This window comes from Mustela nivalis, assembly GCF_964662115.1.
Source record: "Mustela nivalis genome assembly, chromosome: 1".
In the NCBI taxonomy this organism is placed as follows: Eukaryota; Metazoa; Chordata; class Mammalia; order Carnivora; family Mustelidae; genus Mustela; species Mustela nivalis.
The window spans coordinates 191,495,947-191,518,065 of record NC_139020.1 but is presented as its reverse complement, the minus strand read 5'-3'; the positions used below and the strand labels follow the sequence as shown (position 1 = coordinate 191,518,065).

Here is a 22,119-nt window from a genome sequence, read left to right as displayed (position 1 = left end):
AGAAAGAAAAACCTTATCTTAGTTTGGAATGTTTGCATAAAAACTTAAAAATCATATATATCTAGAAATTAATTGTCATAAGATATATATGGGAAAGAATCCAGACCACTGGCTTAGACTGTACAAGTACATCCATCCCTTTCTTTACAAATATAACTGGTTCTAAAATTTTGCACATAGCAGGTACCAAGGTGGCTCAGTTGGTTAAGCACCTCCCTTTTGCTCAAGTCATGATCCTAGGGGTTTGGGATTAAGCCCCACATCAGGCTCCCTGCTCAGTGGCGTACTTGCTTCTCCCCATATGTATGTACTTTATCTTTCAAATAAATAAAAATCCTTTAAAAGTAATAAGAAAAATTAAAAAAAAAATTGCACATAGCTAGAAATTACCATAATGAAAGCTTATTTTCATAACTTGAAAACTGTATTAATGGAGAAATGAGCTCAGACATCATGCTAGTAGTATGGATAATATATATTAATACCTGTAGTGTAGTTACCTTAAACTCTATTACCAAAATCTCAATCCGTTTACCCCCAGTTTTATCTGACTTGAAAACAGAAAAAATATCTGTACTTGTTATTCTGCAAAATGTTAGGACATGCAGATTACATTTAATCTACTAAAAAAAACCAAACCATGGCTTAATTTGATTTCTATCTCCTATATACCTATTAGATTTTGTCTTTAAGATAAAGCTTGATATTCTTATAATCTAAAACCTTATCTTGAATGACTAGATTACTTAATTCATAACAAAGCTAAACTAAAGATACAAAATTATCCTGAAGCAGTCTATACCAAACTTGCACTAAGAACAAAAAATACTATGAGAGAAAACATGTTAAGAGATGGTTACAAGCAGGTATAAATATGGGTGATCTGCACAACCATTATATTTAAAACCTGCAAAGGGAATAGACATTCAGGAAATGGTGCTTGTAATGCTGAAGAAGGGTAAAGCCTGGATAGATGTCAGGATTTCCAATTTAAGCAGGGTATAATGAACCACAGGGGGAAAAAATTTAGAAACACAAATGAGGAACACCTAGAAATGCAAGTCTGACTGTCACTAGTTCAAATTTAACCTATCTCTCCCTTCTCCCCTGCCTATTTGGCCTCTACTTTGGCCTACTGGCCTGGCTTTCCCACCATTTTTATTATTGATAAAGCCTGACTGTAACACACGACTATTTTTTCACATAGACAAAATCAATTATCAGCTAAATCAGTACTGAAACTTAAGTATCTTGACCATTATGTGCCAAGTTTGGGCTGTATTTATAATGTTTTAGAGTCAGTCACAACTAAGTTATGAATTAAACATGGATTAATGAACTACATAACTTCAGGTAAAATTACTCAAATTCTTCAGATTTTTTTTAATCTGTAAATTAAGGATAATAATGTCTACAACTCAAGAACTAAATGAGTCCATATATGTAAAACCCCTGGCACATGGTAAACAGTTAATTCTCAAGACACCAGGTCAACAGTTAAGGCAGTGCAGATCAGTAAATGTCCACAGATTCAGCATGGCGTAAGCTAAAGGTAATAACAATAAGAAACAGAAGAGCCAAAATCTAGGGAGGGATCTGAAATGCAAAGATATAAGGGTTGAGAGAAATGAAAGATGCTTCGGGAAAAAAGAAAAAGGAGTGTAAAGGGCTGACTATGACATATTCTGGGGAGAGAGATGAACCCTAATCAAGGAATATGGGAAAAAAGAGTGGGAAACATGGTTACCCATGTGGGTTATGGCCAATCTATCAAAAACTTTTGAAAAGACGTATACGAAGCTGAGACTGGAAGAACATGATACTGAAATGGGTGACAGATGCCAGGAAAGCCACCCAAGAGGTAAGAACAAGATGAAAATGCTGGAAAGAAAAAACACTATAAAGAAGAAACACTTTAAAGTTACTGAAGACAACAGCACTGTCAAACAGAACTCTCTACAATGATGGAAATGTTCTCTATCTGTGCTATTGCAATACAGTAGTATGGCTTATGCAATGTTCCAAATATAATATATGAAATGAACCTTTATTTCATTTTAATTTAAACATTTTTTTTTTAAGATTTTTATTTGACAGAGATCACAAGTAGGCAGAGTGGCAGGCAGAGAGAGAGAGAGGAGGAAGCAGGCTCCCCACAGAGCTGAGAGCCTGATGTGGGGCTCGATCTCAGGACCCCGAGATCATGACTTGAGCTGAATGCAGAGGCTTTAACCCAATGAGCCACCCAGGTGCCCCCATTTTAATTTAAATTAAACACGTGGCCAGCGGTTACCATACGTGTAGGAATAGAGAAAGAAGAGCAGATAAGTGAAAAGTAACTGAGGATACAAGCACTGATGGCTAAGAGAACAGTATAAAAACACGGATTTAACCTAATCAGTTCTGAGACACACTGAATTTGAACATATACAAGTAAAATAGCTTAGTAAGAAACAGGAATGGAATACTGGTATCTGCCAATAAACAACAAGAAGAGCAGCAGCACAAAATTCAAAGGTCCACGAACTCAAAGACATTTCATGCTTTTTTAAGCAGTGTGAAGATATTAAAAATCTAGATGAAAAAGGTTTTAGAGTACTTGCAGTACTGAAACACACACTTAAAAAAAGGATCTCCCATTTCTGACTTTTACTGTCAACTAAAACAAAATAAAGAAAAATAGAAAAAAAGAACAAGTCAAACATATTACTGGGGTGGGAAAAAAAATGTGTATGCATCTAAGATATCAAATTTTAAACCTCAGAAGGTTCCTTTCACTAAGCAACATGCTAAAGGAACCTAATATTCAATGTACTTTCCCAATTATAAAATTAACAGGACATAAAAGGACAAGAACTCCAATTAATAGGACAATAGCCAAGCATACTTTATTTTCCTTGTATTAGCCTAAGCTATACAATTCAGAAATCCGATTACTTTCTTTACAAAAATAGGGGACAGGCTGGATTGGTTCTGAGGCTATAACTTGCAGACGCCTGTACTAGGGGAAAGGACAGAACTATTTTACTGTATTTTTGGTTGTTATTTTTATACTATATAAAAGCAACCTGATATTTTTACCTTCATATAGATGGCAATTTTCAGATAAATTACTGGTTTTGGCGAGCTTTCTCATATTTTCAGGTAGATCCTCAAGCTTCCTCTTCAAGACAGTTTTGCTTCTCATATCTTCTGTGTCTGAGTCCCCACCCACATTTTTTTTCCTACACTGAATTAAATTAATCAATTCTTTGACTCTATCCTTATCATAATCCAAAGAGTGAGAGGACTTCTGCTTTCTAGGTATAATAGTTTCACCCCTTGAGTTATTTCGTTTTCCAAATTTCATTTTTGTACCATTCATTTCTTCTTCTTGGCCTTCATAATCTGAGAGTGGACTGAACTGTTGAAGTTTTCTATTTTCTTCAAAAAGCTCTTTCAATTTACAAATTGGTAACTGATACATTTCAGGCCGAAAAATATAGGCATGCAAACAATTATCAATATGGGATTTATTTTTTGGAGCTGAGTATAAGAACTTTTTATCATCTAATCGGGAATCATATGGAAACATGATAAACTCTCGTTTACCTGAACCAAAACCTCGCTTAAAAAATTCATTTACATACTTTTCAACAACAGAATGAAAATTTATAGTATTTATATTTTTGAATTCCTTTCGACACTGAATCAAAGCAAACTGTAAAAACTGAGTTATTTTTAATACATCTGTCATGCTCTCATGTCTCTTCTGTGGTGTTGCATTAGTTGAACCTTTCTGTGCTGTAAACAAACAAAAAGGCAAACCATGTTAGCAATCAAGAATCAAACACAGATCTACATGTCAAAAAAATGCAACAACATTTATACATTAATGGTAAACCAGACTAGCAGTAATGTACCCTAATACATATATGCAACATAGAAATAAACGAAGAGTGTTGCTTCTAAAAAGAGGCCGCTTAAGAAACTAAAAATTGTAGAGGGTATTTTTTTAAAGGGAAAAACACCCACTCATTGAAGATCTTCATTTCTTATTGTCCCTTGGCATTCAACTGGTAGCAGGGAAATGTCAAGAGAAATAAAGAAGCAAGGCAAAATCTGAGGTCCCTTGTAAGAGAATCCTGCAACTGATAGCAATGTCACTCCTTCCTGCTGTACTGTAATAAATCTAACTTTACATTAATGTTTTACACCGTATAGACAGATATCTCAACACCAAGTGGCTACAATTGAAAATGTCATTCTTAATTTAACAATGAAACCCATCAGTGGGAATTTTACCTTAATATAGCATTCAAGTACTTTCTTAGAAACAGTGAATAGCAAATTTTCTCTAACACCAGTGTAAATTTTTATTAATTTTAAATGGCCTAAATTTAGACTAGCATATGATCTTTTTATTGTTGTTAAAATTTGAATGCAAAAATGAACTCAGCTAAAAAAAATACTACTAATAATACAGAACCCTAAAAACCAAAGCTACTACAGTATTTTAATAATTATAATCAGTGGGGCACCTGGGTGGCTCAGTGGGTTAAGCCTCTGCCTTCGGCTCAGGTCATGATCCCAGGGTCCTGGGATAAAGCCCCGCATCGGGTTCTCTGCTCAGCAGGGAACCTGTTTCCCTCTCTCTCTGCCTGCCTCTCTGCCTACTGGTGATCTGTCAAATAAATAAATAAAATTTAAAAAAAAAATAATTACAATCAATGTTCATTTAGTGAAAACACTGTTAACTCCCAAAGAATTTTCCATTAAAAAATAATCAAGTCATATATAGTTTATGTTTTATTTTGCTTTACTAATACATCTTAATAGCCCCATAGTATTTTCCAAAATATGATATAAGAAAAAAAATGTTTACTGAGTTATCTGGAAAATTTCAAAGAAATGTAAGTATTTATCAGTGACTTGATTTAGATATTCAAAGAACTTACAAGTAACTACGCCTCTAGGTTCTTGAAATAGAAATAAAGCATGTAGGACTCGAGATCTGGCAGTTTGATGTTCTAAAAAAACAGAAGCCAAACTGGTTAGCAGTATGTTCTAATGAAAAAAATTAAAAAGAATTGTAAAGATTAGAGAGATCACTTACCATATGGAGAAACCATTTGACAAGGAGAGAGAAGAAAAAGGTATCCTCGGTCTCCCAAAGGTTTAACAAGGACCTGCATTTTTGGAAAAGGGAAGAAGTTGAATCTGCTTCATTATTACTCATCATAAGGCAGGCACACAGCAGTTTCTAATAATTAAAGCAAACAAGTTACTGATCATCTTGCTTTAGGAAAAATATTGCTACCACATTAAATACTCTATGAACTCTCTGATTAACAGAATTCCAAGCAAACAAAAATTCCCTAGTTCTCATATTAGTAATAAGAAGAAATTACTGAACGAATTCCCCTAATTAACCGTGAAACCAACTCAATTTTTCCTTGACACTAAAATACAAGGACCAAATTAAAGACTTCAAATACCTTCCTCAACAATTCAAAAGACATGTTAAATTGCCAAAGCGGTGTGCTAAATGTTAGGGGTATAAAAACAAGTATAGCACAAACATTACATTTCATGAGGTCAAGCTAATCTCAAATTAAATGTGTTGCTATAATCTAATTCTTCACATAGTTAATGAACACCTTTCAAACTAAGGCAATTTGCCTTGCCAGAAAGAACTTTAAAGACAAGCAACACAAGAGCCTTGATCATAAGAAATTTATAATTGGGTGGAGAGTAACAGAAGAAATATCAATAATTATTCAAAACAGAGAAGTTCTCAAAAAAATATACAAAACAACAAGAAGAGAAAAAATATAGTTTAAAGTTGAAAAAGATACTGACAGTGTACTTTAGGTGGATTTTGAAGGATAGGAACACTGCCAAGAGCCTAAGATTATGGGAAGGACTATTTTAAGAGTCAACATCATGAGCAAAGGCAGTTACAATTGATGAATGGTCTGCAGGCATTAGAGTACTTAAGATTAGCAAAAAGGTGATGGTAGACTAGGACAAACATACAAGTCTAGAAAGAAAGATTATGAGCTCAATTGTTTTTAGGTAAGAATACCAGGTTAGCCAGGAATGCCCTCAAGAGTATATGTCCTTTTGAAATGGAGTTCAAAAACCAACAAAAAAACTCCAACAGCACTGTGAAGGAAGGGGAAATAAAAAAAGTAATGCAAAAAAGTTTGTCAGCTACTGCAATCATTTGCAGTATGTTTTAGATTGAAGAAAGGGGAAGAAAAGAAGATCTAAGCATGACAGTTGAACATAAAAGGTTATCGGGACTCTAAAAGGAAGTATGTGTCACCTAAATTTCTATTAATTCCAGTAAACAAAGTCTGTGAAAGAACCCATAATTTAATGGACAGAAAATAACTGCTATCGATTTACATTTAATAAAGACAATGAACAGCCAAAAGTAAAATGGACAATGTACATGCAAAATTTGTTTCAGACTCAAATACTTTTATCCAAAATGTTTCATTTTTATTTATTTAGAAAGAGAGTATGCACAGAGGGCGGGGGGAGAGAGAATCTCAAGCAGACTCTTGAGCACAGAGCCTGACATGGAGCTGGATTTCACAACCATGAGATCATGACCTAATCAAGAGTCAGATCCTTAAGCTACTGAGCCACCTAGGTATCCCTAAAACATTTTACATATCATATTCCTTTTAACATTTTACCCATCTCTTGGTTTGTCAGAACACGAAGCTGGGAAGTACGAGTAAGATTTTCATGTTTTGTGGTCATTAAGGAAAAAATAGATAATTTTAATGTCTCACCCACTCTAATACCAGGGTTTTAAATTCCACTGGTTCAGTGCCATAAAGACCCTTGTCTTTTAATGGGCCTTAACATCCCCAGAGACCCATGGAGCACAGGGAATCCACATCCTAAAACAACACTCCAGCAGAGACAGGCCCTAAAAATAGTATCTTTGCCTTTAGCTCCCAGAAACACTTTAAATGCTGTGGGGGAAGAAACATCCTTTGAATTCCATCCTTCTGCTGCCTCTATTATACCTTACTGTTTTCTTCCCCTCAGAAAACAGTATTAATCTAGTCTGCCAATTTTTATTTCTTGATTCTACTATTTTGACTTTTCAGGTAACATGGTACAAACACAAAAATGCTGGAGAACCTTGCTAGCTCAGTTGGTAGAGTGTGTGACTTGATCTCGGGGCTGTGAGTTCAAGCTCCGTGTTGGATGTGGAGATTACTTAAAAATAAAATCTTTCAGGACCTGGGTGGCTCAACTGGTTGAGTCTGACTCTTGGTTTCGGCTCAGGTCATGATCTCACGGTCCTGGGATCCAGCCCCAAGTCAGGCTCCATGCTCAGCAGAGTCTTCTTGAGATTCTCTCTTCTCCCTCTGCGCCCCCCCGCCCCCCCTTCTCTCTCTAAATTAAATAAAATCTTTCCCCTGAAAGGAATACTACACTACATGTTAACTAACCTTAATTTACATAAAAACTAAAATAATAATAAAGTCTAAAAAAAAAGCAAACAAAAATATGTTAAAAATATAAAACAGTAAGCTCACAACCTAGGAGGAAATAAGCCACACTAACTGAGATTTAGCAGAAACAACAGATTCTAACACCCCAGGATTTCAACTGGAATTTCAGATGTAATATATAAAACAGGTTATGAGCTGCTTAAAGAAATAACTTGAAGAACTGAAAACATGTTCACATAAAAACTGGTACAAATGTTCATAGCAGCTATTTATAAAGAAGAATGGAAACAACTGATAAATGGACAAAATGTGGTATTATCCATACAAGGAAATACTGTTCAGCCATGAAAAGGAATTTAGTACTGATATGTGCTACAACATGGGATGAACCTTAAAAGTATTATGCTAAGAGGGATGCCTGTGTGACTGAGTCAGTTGAGTAATTGACTCTTGGTTTTGGCTGAGGTCATGATCCCATGGGTCTTGAGACTGAGCCCCATGTGGGCCCTCCATGCTCAGTGAGGAGTCTATGTGAAGATTCTCTCTCTGCCCCTCCCCCTCTTAGAGATACAAATCTTAAAAAAAAATATGCTAAGTGAAAGAAGCCAGGCACATACTGCATGATTCCACTTACATGAAGTATCTAGAACAGACAAATCCATAAAGAAAGAAGTAGATTCATTGTTATTAGGGACTGGAGAACAAATGCGGAGCGTATGCTTAATGGGTATGAGGTTTCTTTCTGGGGTGAACAAAATGTTCTGAAAACAGATAGTTGTGATGGTTGCACAACACTGTGAATCCACTAAAAATCACTAAAAAAGTGTACACTTAAAAATGGCTAAAACATATAGCAGCAATATCCACAATAGCCAAACTACAGAAAGAGCCTAGATGCCCATCAACAGATGAATGGATAAAGAAGATGTGATACTTGGGGCACCTAGGTGGCTCAGTGGGTTAAAACCTCTGCCTTTTGGCTCAGGTCATGATCCCAGGGTCCTGGGGATCGAGCACCACATCAGGCTCTCTGCTTCGCAGGGAGCCTGCTTCCTCCTCTTGCTCTTTCTGCCTGTCAAATAAATAAATAAAATCTTAAAAAAAAAAAAAAGATGTGGGGTGTGCATACACACACACACACACAACAAACAAACAAAAAGGAATATTATGCAGCCATCAAAAAGGAAATCTTGCCATTTGCAATGGCGTGGATAGAACTAGAGGCTATTGTGCTACGTGACATAAGTTAATCAGAGAAAGACAATTATCATATGATCTCACTGATATGAGGAATCTGAGAAATAAGACAGAGGATCATAGGAAAAAAGGAGGGAAAAATGAAACAAGACAAAACCAGAGAGGGAGACAAACCATAAGAGACTCTTCTCAAGAAACAAAGCGAGGGTTGCTGGAGGGGAAGGGGGTAGGGAGATGAGGTGGCTGGGTGATGGACACTGGAGAGGGTGAGTGCTGTGAACTGCATAGGACTGATGAATCACAGACCCGTACCCCTGCAATTACATGTCTGGGTGTAGATTTCTTATTTAAACAAATAAATTAGATGTAAAAAAAAAAAAAAAAAAAAAAGACTAAAACAGTGAAGCTCCTTTCAATAAAAAAATACCAAGGAACATCAGAATGTAACACCTCCACCTCCTATAACAGTGCCTGGCACATGATAGGTACTCAGGAAGTATTCCTAAAAAATTAACAAGAATCTATCTATTAAAAAAAAAAAAAAAAGACCAGGCAGATCAAGAATAATCAAATATAACTTTCGGAAATCAAAAATATGTGAAATTAAACACTCAATGAATGAATTAAACAACAAATTAGACACAGCTAAAGACAGAATTTGTAAACTAGAAAACAGCTATGATGAAATTACTCAGAATGCAGCACACAGAAACAAGTGAATACAAAACACAAAAGAAAATCAAAAATACCAAGTACAAAATGAAAAGACCTGACATATGGTGCTCTAGGGTCCTACAGACAGTCTACACAGAATGAAGGACAAATACAGCCAGATAATACCTAACTGTATTACAGAAATGAATATGTAAATCTAGATACAAAAGAATATACACCAGCTAGATAAATAAGAAATCTACACCCAGACATGTAATTGCAAAACACCAAAGATGAAGATAAAAAGCAATCAGAAAAAAGATAACTTACAAAAGAATAGTAATTAGACTAAGAACTGACCTCTCAACAAAAATAGAAACCAGAAGATACTGTAATATAGCTAAAGTGCTAAGAGAAAATAGCTGTCAACCCAGAATTATGCACCCAGGATCTAACAATTAAGGAATACATGGGGGTTTTTTTTGGGGGGGGGGCAGCAAATCTACCAAGAGGACATGTTCAAAAATTGACCACATAGTGAGTTTTAGATCAAGTATCAATAAATTTCCAATAATCACCACCTATTCTGACAGGATCAAATTAAAAAAGTATAATATTTGGAAATTTAAAAACATCCTCTGTATCATGTGTCAAAGAAGGAATCACAATGGAAACCAAGAAATATTTAGAACAGAACAATTATGAAAACTCTACACATTAGAAGTTGTGGAATGCAACTAAAACAGTTGTTGGAACTCAAAATCCAATGACCATTTTCCCAACTTCCAAAGAAGGCAGAAATAATAAAATGAACCCTCCAAAAGTGGAAGTTAATAAAACTAAAATTAATAAAACTAAAATTAGTAAAAGATAAAACAAAGATACAATAGAAGGTTAAAACCATAATTTGAGACCAATAAAATAAATAAACCTCTGGTGAAAGTGACTAAACAAGGAAAGCAAAATGAAATTACCATATAATAACGCTCATAACAGCTATTAATAAGAAGCTATATAAATGACTATCACAATAAACACAAAAACACAAGAAATGAACAAATTCCTAAAAACCAAACAAAACCATATGTTCAAACTTAACCAAGGAAAAATAGAAAGCCTGAAAAGTTCAATTATTAAACTGAATCATTATTTTAAATCATCCATAAATGACAAGTTTTGCAGTTAAGTGGTAGAAAACATCCAAAGAATGTATCATTTTAATCATTTATACATCCATCTCTTGCAAAATGAGGAATACTACTTAAATCAAATCTAAGAAACTAGTAGAATATGGATACAAAACCCAGACAAGGACAATATGAGAAAGAAAGTTTGCACGTTAAAACTCACTCATCATCACAGATAAAAAATTCCTAAAGAGAACATTCACAGACCAAACCACACATTTCATAAAGAAAAAAAGTGGAGCTGATAGTTTTTTGTTTTTATTTAAAGGTAGGCTCCACTCCACCCTGGTGGGGCTCAAACTCATCATGACCATGAGATCAAGACCTAAGCCAAGATCAAGAGTTGGACCCTTAACCAACTGAGCAACCCAGGTGCCCCTCGAGTTGGTGTTCTTAACCAGCAAAACAAATACAGTTTAATACTGGAGAAAGATAAAATATAATTCATCTTATAAGTCTACAGGATAAATTCTACATGTGATGGTTCATTTTATGTGTCAACTTGACTAGACCACAGGGTGTCCAAATATTTGGTCAAACTCTATTCCAGCTATTTCTGAGTATTTTTGGATGAGTTTAATATATAAACTCTCCTGACTCTCCAGCTTGCTGACTGCAAACCTTGGAACTTTTTAGCCTCCATAACTGTGTGAGCCAATTCTTTATAATAAATCTTTTTCTGTATGTGTACATCCTACAAGTTTTATCCCTCTGGAGGACCCTAATACACTAATATACCATGTTACCATCTTGATAAAGGCCCTCCCAGAGCATTCAATAAATTCAAAACCCATTATGGTTAAAATGAAGAAAATTTTTAAACTAATTAAGAGATTTGTGAAAAACCTACTGCAAACTTCCTACCTAGTGACTGATGTTAGACATGTTCAAAAAGGTAAGAGAATGCCTACAACCACCACTTTTATTCAACATTGTAGTACTAGAGAGCCTAGATTACACAGTAATATAAGAAAAAGAAATAAAAAAGCTAAAGGAAAGGAGAGGAAAAAAATACAACAATGTAGTTCTCAGATGATAAAGTCTATACAGCAATCCCAAATAATGTATAAAAAAGAACAAAATAAGGATGCCTGGGTGGCTCAGTGGGTTAAGGCTCTGCCTTCAGCTCAAGTCATGATCCCAGGGTCCTGGGATCAAGCCCCACACATCAGGCTCTCTGCTCAGCGGGAAGCCTGCTTCCTCCTCTCTCTCTGCCTGCCTCTCTGCCTACTTGTGATCTCTCTGTGTGTCAAATAAATAAATAAAATCTTAAAAAAAAAAAACAAGAACAAATTATTCAAATTTCATACACTGATCTAAAAAAATCAATATATAAATATCAATTACATTTTTTAAAAGATTTTTTTATTTGACAGAGATCACAAGTAGGCAGAGAGACAGGCAAGAGAGGAAGAAGCAGGCTCCCCATTGAGCAGACAGCCTGATGTGGGGCTCGAACCCAAGACCCTGAGATCATGACCTGAACCAAAGGCAGAGGTTTAACCCACTGAGCCACCCAGGCACCCTGCATCAATTACATTTTTAAATACAGAACAGAAAATGTACTGAAATGGAAAATACTGTTCATAATGGCATCAAAAAACAGCAAGATGCCCAGGGATAAACTGAACAAAAACTAAGCAAGATGTGTATCCAGAAAATTATAAAACTCTATTAAAAGAATACCCTAAAGGGGTGCCTGGGTGGCTCAGTGGGTTAAAGCTTCTGCCTTCGGCTTGGTTCATGATCCCAGGGTCCTGGGATTGAGCCCATCCATCCCAGCATCTGGCTCTCTGCTCAGCAGGGAGCCTGCTTCCCTTCTTCTGTCTGCCTGCCTCTTGGCCTACTTGTGATCTCTGTCAAATAAATAAATAAAATCTTAAAAAAAAAAAAAAAAAGAATACCCTAAAGGAATGAAGTGATAATCTTGTTCATGGGTAAGACAGTATCACAAAGGACATCTATTCTGTCAAATGTGATCTACAGATTTGATAAAATTCCAATTAAAAAATCCCAGTAGGGGTTTTTTGGTGGGGAGAGAAGAGGGTTTAGGAGGAGGAACCTTGAAGCTGATTCTAAAATTTTTTTTTAAAAAGCAAAGTTGAAACTTAAATTTTTGAAAAAAGCTGAAGGTCATATAGCAAAACACTCCTAAAAAGGATGAAAAAAGTGGGGCAGTTGGCTCTACCTCCTATCAAGGCTTCTTAGTAGAGAAAGGTGACACTATTCAATAAATGGTTCAGAACAACTTGTTATTCATACTTGTTACTCATCAAAGTGAAGTCGGATTCCTAAATTATATCATGCCCCCCCAAAATAAATAAATAAACCCACAGAGGCAAAAATCGTAACACATTCACAAGAAAACTTAGGGCAATATCTGTAAAATCTAGGGGTACGGAAAGATTTCTTAAACAGTGAAAGATTTCACAAACAGTGCTTAAAACTCAGGCAGATAAATTTAATTAGATTAAGAACATCTGTTCTTCAAAAAACCCAACCATGAATAAAGAGGCAAGTAGCTTAAGAAAAAAAAAACATTCTAGCACACGTACCTCAGTATTAGTACCCAAAATATATACAAAATTCCTCAAATTAGTAAGAAAACATAAGCCACCCAAAGGAAAAACAGGCAAGTGAACACTAAAATAAATTTATAAAAGGATGATCGACTCGTATCTCAGGAAAATACTGGCTAAAATCACAGTACAATATAGTTGTAACTACAACTATAGTTATAACTACACAACTTTTATAGATTTTGCTACAGTCTGACTTTATCAGTGACTGCGTGAATTAAGGAGAACTTGCTCATAGTAGGGGATATAAATTGGTATACTTAAAACAGTATCGCATTATCTTGTAAAGCCAGTCATGTGTTTATGTTAAGATTCAATAATTCTACTTAGAGATAATAAAAATATATACCCAAGAGAAAAATATTCTTGTACATGTACACCAGGAAATATATAGAATGTTCACATCAGAAATAACATTCAAATTTAGGAACATCCATCACTTTCCTTTATATTGTTAGCTTTAAGAATTATTAACTTGGGCACCTGGGTGGCTTAGTGGGTTGAGCCTCTGCCTTCGGCTTGGGTAATGATCTCAGGGTCCTGGGATGGAGGCCTGCATTAGGCTCGCTACTCAGTGGGAAGCCTGCTCCCCCCTCTCTCTCTGCCTACCTCTCTTCCTACTTGTGACCCTCTCTCTCTGTCAAATAAATAAATAAAATATTTAAAAAAAAAAATTATTAACTTACCCCTACCAAAAGAGAGCTCAATATAATTTTACTTACATTATAAATCTCCCTGTGAGAAAATAAAATTTCCCCAGATTTTTCAGTGCTCCTCTATCAAAACTAGCCTTCGAATACACAGAAACGTAAATATAAAGATAGGGAATGTTTGCTTTCATTCCCCCAGAAATATTTTACTCCTCACATATTTTCAGAATTAGATCTATAGTCAATTACCTAAGTAACTGCTCTGAGAGAAAAGGATAATTAAATTTCCTTTATCTCCCCGAGAGTGCAAAGTGAGTACACAAGGGGGCCAAGAGGTTACAGAACAGATTAGTTCCTATGTTAAGCCCCAACGTGCCAGGAAGACTTAGGTATTAATATTTCAACGATGAAGGAGTCCCAGAAACTTGGAGATGTCTTTAGTCCCAGAAGGCTAAGCAGCTCATGAAGAGATTTTATTTATTTACTGCAGGGTTGGAGTTAATATTCATTACATTTTCTTTAACTTTTTTTTTTTTTTTTTTTTTTTTAAAGATTTGACAGAGAGAGATGACAAGTAGGCAGAGAGGCAGGCAGAGAGTGGAGGGGAAGTAGGCTTCCAGCTGAGCAGAAAGCCTGATGTGGGGCTTGATCCCAGAACCCTGGGATCATGACCTGAGCCCAAGGCAGAAGCTTTAACCCACTGAGCCACCCAGGTGCCCCCATTACGTTTTCAAGGAGAACTTTCCAGAAGGGGAGGGAGATAGTAGCCTCTTCCTTTAATAAGCAAAGAAAAACCATTTTCCTTGTCCTTGGCCTGTGGAATGTCCAGCTACTTGCCTAGGATAACAGACCTGTCTTTCCTTGGGTTGCCCTAAGGTTAAGGATGAGGGCAAAGGAAGACTAATAAATCTATTATTGTGAGGTATTCATTAAATCTCTGATCAATAATACTGTGTACATACTCAAGATAAAATTACTGAGAACCCAACAGTCCTCAATGCATCTTCCATCATCATTAGAACTATGAAGAAAGTAGCTGTAATTAGAATAATTTCCACAGAGGTTTGTAGGAAAAGGTATAACTCCACAAAATACCCAGGGTCCATTAGATTCAGGTAGTGTATCCTTGTGGAACATTCATGCCCTCTAAGCTACAGAATCTTTATTTCTTAATTCTGGGAAAATCCAGTCCTCTAAGAACCTAGTATAATATTTGCTCAGGTAAAGAATAAAATACCAGTATCTTCCTATCCTGATTTTCACTACTAGAAATGGAACAGATACTGTAATTCTCTGATAAACTCACTGTCAGGACTCAATACTCATTCTCTGAAATGCAAGAACCAAAAAGATTTGGATATCTCACCATATCCTAACCTACCATCTAAACTTTCACTTCCTGAACTCTGGAATTAAACAGATTTTGATGATGAGGAATAGCTGTATTTCAAAACAAAACAAGAAATGTAAATACAAAAGTACCTTATGCAGCAAATGTGCATCTGTATGTTAAGATGCCTAGCCTGAAGATTTCTAGCTGGTTAGTCAAAAAGTTATTATGTTAGGGGCGCCTGGGTGGCTCAGTTAAGCATTTGCCTTCAGCTCATGTTATGAGTCCAGAGTTCTTGGATGGAGCCCCACCCCCCCCCCACCCCCGGCTCCTTGCTCGGGGAGACCCTACTTCTCCCTCTCCCTCTGCCCATCCCCCTGCTTGTGTTTTCACACGCTCTCTCTCTGTCCTTCAGATAAATAAAATCTAAAAAAAAGTTATTGTTAGGTGTCCACCAATTCATAAGTGTATAATCTCTGCCTCTAAGTTTTGCATATAATTTGACTTTCTCCCACCCATAAACATATATGTAAACAATGAAATTCTGCAAAGCCATTAAAAATGCAATTGTAAGTTCTGAAAATCATTGATACTAACCTCCATTTGACTACCTGGAAATTGAGGCTCAACAAAGTGAGGAGTAAAAGGAAGTCAACTGCTGAAAAACTTACTAGGTAGCATACCTTAGTAGGTAGCATAAGCAGGGAGGCTGCTTCCCTGTCTCTCTAGGTAGCAAAAAAACTTCCCCACTCTACTACAATGTCCCATCAACATGTGAACATGAGCCCCTCTCTCTCCTCTGTAACTACCTCCTCTCTCTTCAGCTAAACTATGCATAATAGCATGAATTTTCTGTTCTTTCCTGAACCCATCACAACTGATGTCTGACCTAATCTGTGTATCTGAACTCAGTAAAATTGTTATCTGTTTAAGTATTATCTAGCAAATATCCCTTAAATCAGTCTCTTATATCATCATTCTTATCTTTCTCCTCCAACCCACTATCACCCTCTAATATAATGCCTCATCTCCCCTCTTCAGTTAGTTCTCTACAGAGTAACCAGATAAATTTCCAAAACACAGATGTGATCATGTTGCACACACAATCAAAACTTCATGCTACTCCCTTTAAAACCCAATTGCTGGGGTGCCTGGGTGGCTCAGTGGGTTAAGTCTCTGCTTTCGGCTCAGGTCATGATCACAGGGTCTTACAATCGAGTCCTACATTGGGCTCCCTGCACAGCAGGGAGGCTGCTTCCCTGTCTCTCTCTGACTGCCTCTGTGCTTACTTGTGATCTCTCTCTCTGTGTCAATAAATAAGTATTTAAAAAAAAAACAAAACACCCAATTGCTCTTAGGGTTACATCTAAAACTTCCAATCACTTGAACACTGCCTACATAACGCTGCAGGGACACAGCCCCCTACACACTTTTCTAGCCTCATGTCCTACCACTTTCTCTCAACTACTCTAGTGTTGTTCCTTTATCTCTTTTCAACCTCACCAAGCATCTTGTTCTTTCTGAATCTTCAAATACAGGACTGTCTGTATTGAAACAAACCATATCTATCGGAGGAACTCCATTTATCACTGTGTCATCCAGAAGAATAGTCTCATTTTTTACTGAAGTATACATTCTGCATAAGAAAATGGTATTCAATAAGTATTTGTTGTCACAATCACAAAATACAGTAAAGACACTTCAGGGGGAACACTGGCTTGCAGAAGGTCTAGCATCACGGCTAAAGTAAACAGGCTACTAAAGGCCATAGTAAAACTGTTTGCTGAATAGAAGCAATAAAGACAGAGACCTTATGGTACTTTCAGAGTGCAAAAATGAAATAAACTGAAATAATATGATCACTTATTCAAATACTTATCTCTAAGGGAGAATGAGGAACATTTTAAAACCTTTCACTCACAAGTTTTTCTTTCTCTAGTTTTTGTAGTAAACTCTCCATGTTACTTCCAATTCTTGTTTTTTCTACAACTTCATAAAGGCTGCAATACATTCCATTCTTCAAAACTGTCATAAGAAAAAATACATAGTAAATACTCAAATCAAATCTGTTTTTTACATATTTTAATAATATGTAAAATATGTATTATTACTTACCTTCACTTGGACCTAAGTATGTTTCCTTATAAAACAGTGCTGGAGGAATTTTCTGCTTCAGATGATCAATACTCATAACTGTTTCAACATCTAACTTCTCAGGGCTGAAAAGAAATTGAAAAGACATGTTTGCTTTACCTGTATGTTTAACTCTAGTAATGTTATTTCCTTCCCCTTCCCCACAAGGCTCTTGGTGTAAAGCAGAGCATACTTCTTAATATCATAGCTGATTCTAAAGAGGATTTGATATGGAAAATCCAGATATATACAGAAATAGGGAAAAAGCCTGGCAATATCACCAACCTTCCATCTTTAAGCAAGAAGCTAATTCTATACCCCAATTTTATTAAACCAAAAAGGATAAAATGCTGTCCTTTTACTAAAGATAATTCAAGTACGAGCTGTTAAAGTAATCTTCAAACATCCACGAAGGCCCATAATATTCACTGGGATGGTAGCAAAAGATCATTCTACACCTTTCTATTCCAATGTATATGCTGCACAGGAATGAAAACAGTCTGTAAATTTTAACAACTCACCATATCAAAGCAGTTTCCAACAAAGAACTGATAACTTTTAAGTCTATCATATTCAAATTACTAAATGAAAAATTTATATAATTAGGAAACAACTCTGAAAAAAATCACTTTCAAAATTTAATATCACTCAGAAAAAGTTTTATGCCATAAATGTGCCTGACTATTTAGCCCACTCTCAAACCTAGACAGAAAAGTAGAGGGCTCACTTTGCCAACTAAGTCTCCCAAGTTGCCGATTTTTATAAAAAACAAATTGACATTTATATTCTTTTGGATCAAAGTAAAGTTTAAATAAAAGAATAAAAAGCAAAAGAAAAAACTTAATAACGAGCAACCATTAATTGCTATTTTCTTATATAATAACATACTTACAGCTTGATAGGCAAAAAAGCACGAGTGGCTGACCTCAGAGAAATATAACACAAAAGCTTTCCTTTATTTAAAAGCTGTCCTTTCCACAAGGTGTAGTTAAATTTATCTAAATAAAAAGAGTAACACAATTCAGCCACTAGCAGCCCAGAAGCAAATACATGTTTCCTAGACAGAAATAAGGGAAACACATCTAGAAACAACGTTTAAGAAGAACAGCAGCAACAACAACGAAAAACAAAATGGACAAAAAACACCCACGACATTTCTATTTACAAGAGAATTCAAATATTAGAATTTTTGTTTCAGTATCTTTTCCCTTGCAGTGTTATTCCAGCTGTAAAAAACAACAAATCTATTTGTCCAAATGTCTTATCAGAAAGTTGAAGAGCAAAGACAATATGTTTACTGCCCTCTTATTTCTCCCTAAGGAGACTATATTAAATCCAGTCAACTACATGAATTCCTGTAACATCTCATACCTCTATTCACTCTCTTTTCATTGTGGAGAAACTTGATGACAGAAAATGTCAGTATTGCTTTCATCTTCTTTAGGTCTTATAAATCCTAAACCTCTGATAAATACAGTATTTTAAAAAGCTGAGTTGTGAAGCTTGTTTTATTTTTTACATTTATCAAAGTACTAAAATCCTTTGATCTATTGACAGTATCAGCAGCTTCTAAGAGAGACCTTATGCTTGAACAACCAAATGTTGAAGCTACATCATAACACGGCCTCACCTCCTTTGAAGTTCCAGATTTTTGTTCATTATAAAAATAAAGCAAAACACTAATTTTTTACCATATGTACTTATTTTTTCAATTTACAAAACTAAAGTAAATAAAAGAATCTTACCTGTGTTTCTATCTGCATTGAAACTGTTAGCTCTATAAACAAATTAAAAAACAAAAAAAGAAAAACATTATTCATCAGTAACAAGAAAAGTTAACATTCAGGACCTTTACATAGTGCTATTTTTAATGGTATAATGTACAAGAAAATTAAGCCCTTCATCCAAGTAGGAAGAACATATTAACTACTTATTACAACATTTAACAGATCCAAACCTACATGAAGATCAATTACTTGTCTTAAATTACCATATCTGTCCAAATTTATATGAGGTATTTTTTCGAAAAACAGTCATCAAAGTCCATTAAAGTCTCTGTAAATTACTTTATTTTAGCAATGAGATTTGAAGATAGCCTCAATATATATTTAAACCTATTTATTATTAAATGTTTATTATTAAATTAAATATTAAATAGTAAACCTAGTCAATAAATATTTACTAAGCGCCTACTACTTACCAGGCACAGTTCTAGGTAACAGGATTACCAGGATGAACAAAGCCCCTACCTTCACAGAGTTTACAATTTCATGAGAACAGATAACAATCAAAAATCAAATAGTTTACCAGATGATGATGGCTTTAAGTGCCATGGAGAAAAGGAGAAAGAAACTAAGGCTATGGGGTTAAAAATAAAAATCATGGAAGACCTTACTGGTAAGATCACCTTTAAGGAGAGATCTGATAAAGTGTTAAATGTAAATGATGCCATGAATTGGGAAAAGAGAAGAGCAAATGCAGAGATCCTGCAGCAGAAGCATTTATGGCAGCATTTAACATACAGCAATGAGTTCAATCAATGCTCATTTTTAATGATACAGAGATCAAAGGATGGACTCAAAGAAGCAGCAAAGAAAATTACTATTCCTGGAGGTATGACCTCATAATTAAGGGCTGGGTGCCTTTTAAAGATTACTACTGTAAAGGCACTAATGTAAATATATCATGGAAATCATAAATATAGAGCCACGAGAAAAATGAAAAATCACAAATGTCTGGGTATCATACGAAGTGCTACTTATGGCTATGGATGGATGGTTACCAGGGTTATTTGCGGACATGAAAAAAATGTGTTGGATCTCCAACCTAAATGAACACATGATTTGATCTGGAAAACAAATGAAAGGACTGACCTCAAAAATGTATGTATTTCATGAAATGTGGCTTTTTAAAGCAGTCTTTTTATATTAATAGGTATCAATTTTACCAACATTTTTCTGGAATCACCATATGGGAAAAAAAATAATGGAAACTGTTTTATATTTGATCACTTTACATTAGAGCTTACAAGAAATCACAAGTGGTACTCAATTCAATAAAAATCAATCACCTAGAAGTTTTAAAAATTACCAATGCCTAGACTCCTTAGTAAACATTTGATTTTTTAATTGTCTGAGGTGGAATTAGAGTATCTTTTATAGAAGCTCCCCATTTCTAGGAGAGCTAATACACAAAATTTCACTTCTAAAAACTATATTTTACCCAACTATGCAAAACTTCAGTATCAAGAGAAAAAGGATTAACTGGTGAGGGTTAAGTAAATTTTAGTTTGTATTTCCATATAAATTATGTTCTTCACACTGACCTTTTAAAAGTCACCATGAACACTCATGCATCTAATTAATTGCAAGGTAAGAAAAAAAATGGGAGAAGTTCTTCCTAATTTAGCAAGGCAGAACACGTAAATATTCGGGATGATGTAAAAAACTCCTAAGTCTTACCTTGATGAAGGCACAAACTTTGGAGTTTGTATATCATCTTTGTAAGTAAAAGACACAACCGCATATGGACACACATGTCTTGGTCTTCGCCTGAGTTCATCAAAGCTATACTCATAAAAATAATACTAAAAATAAGAAAATGCAAAATTAACTTCTGTAAGAAGGCAAGATGTACACAGGAGAATCTTTATTTGCCTGACTTTTGAGAAATATAACACCATTTAAAAGTACCTCTAACAGAAACTGTCTTTAAGTACTGCTTGTCAATTTTTTAAAAATAATCTGTACTTCATATTCATTTTATGATATAAAATATTCTACTTCTCTATCTTATCTTAGATGCACTAATGGGTACTCTAAAAGCTTACTTCTGAAAAGCTGACCGCTGGGAATGTGCAACAAATCCCCTCATAAAAATGTTACAAATGGACATTTGTAAACTCCCAAGTCAGCCCAGAAAAGTCTATTTGATGCAAAAAAGTAAAATGCTAACAAAGGACACAATCTCAACCAAATCTAGCATTTTGTTCATTATTTTTTAAGATTTTATTTATTTGAGTGAGAGAATGAGCAAGAGAGAAAGCACAAGCTGGGTGGGTGGGAGAGGCAGAGAGAGAAAGCAGATTCCCTGCTAATAAGCAAGGAACATGACGGGGGGCTTGATCCAAGACCTGAGCCAAGACAGATATGAGCCACCCAGGTACCCCTGTTCATTATTTCAAAAGAAAAACATATTCTTGGTTCCAACTGCAGACCAAGCAGCAAAGAGGTGGTGGAAGAGATTATGAACACAAGTGACAAAGGAAGCTAATTCTCTTCTTACTACCCATCTACTTCTCCCCTACACCTATTCACAATATTCATTAGGGTTTTGTGACTTGCAGACTAGTGATTTTCATTAAAAAATAAAGTCCTAGTTTACAAACAAAGCATTGTCCTTCAAAGTCCATTCCCTTGGGAAACTACTGATTATCAATAATATTGTTGTTGCTCTAAAAATGCCTGAAAATTTTTTGGAAACATCAAGCTAGTTTACAAGTTCTGTTAGAAAAAACCTATTTAAAAGCTTCTGCAGGGATGCCTGGGTGGCTCAGTTGGTTGGACGACTGCCTTCGGCTCAGGTCATGATCCCAGAGTCCCGGGATCGAGTCCCGCATCAGGCTCCCAGCTCTATGGGGAGTCTGCTTCTTCCTCTGACCTTCTCCTCGCTCATGCTCCCTCTCACTGTCTCTCTCTCTCAAATAAATAAATAAAATCTTTAAAAAAAAAATTCTTAAAAGCTTCTGCATTCTGCAACTACTGTCCAAAAAGTAAAATCAAATGAGCCAGCCCAGATGACTCTGATGAATACAATTTTTGCTAAAAGCCCCCAACATTATGTCTTGCCCAGTCTTCGAAAAGAGTAAATTATACTTCAATTAAAAAAAGTTTCACTTACAACTGAGTGTTTAAAAAAAAAAAACAA

The 22,119-nt window shown here is 35.4% G+C and overlaps 1 protein-coding gene across 4 annotated transcripts in view; it reads right to left on the bottom strand.

Moving 5' to 3' along the window:
- TASOR (transcription activation suppressor) overlaps positions 1-22,119 on the bottom strand; it is a 52,089-nt gene that overhangs the window by 15,629 nt on the left and 14,341 nt on the right. For all 4 annotated transcript variants that reach the window (XM_082738652.1, XM_082738653.1, XM_082738650.1 and 1 more), the window contains exons 7-14: positions 20,655-20,779; positions 18,939-18,970; positions 18,086-18,191; positions 17,176-17,279; positions 16,982-17,085; positions 5,096-5,168; positions 4,938-5,009; positions 3,082-3,783 (exon numbers count right to left, since the gene is read on the bottom strand). In XM_082738652.1, coding sequence (XP_082594778.1) covers positions 3,082-3,783; positions 4,938-5,009; positions 5,096-5,168; positions 16,982-17,085; positions 17,176-17,279; positions 18,086-18,191; positions 18,939-18,970; positions 20,655-20,779 — 1,318 coding nt within the window. The remainder of the gene's footprint in view (positions 1-3,081; positions 3,784-4,937; positions 5,010-5,095; positions 5,169-16,981; positions 17,086-17,175; positions 17,280-18,085; positions 18,192-18,938; positions 18,971-20,654; positions 20,780-22,119) is intronic.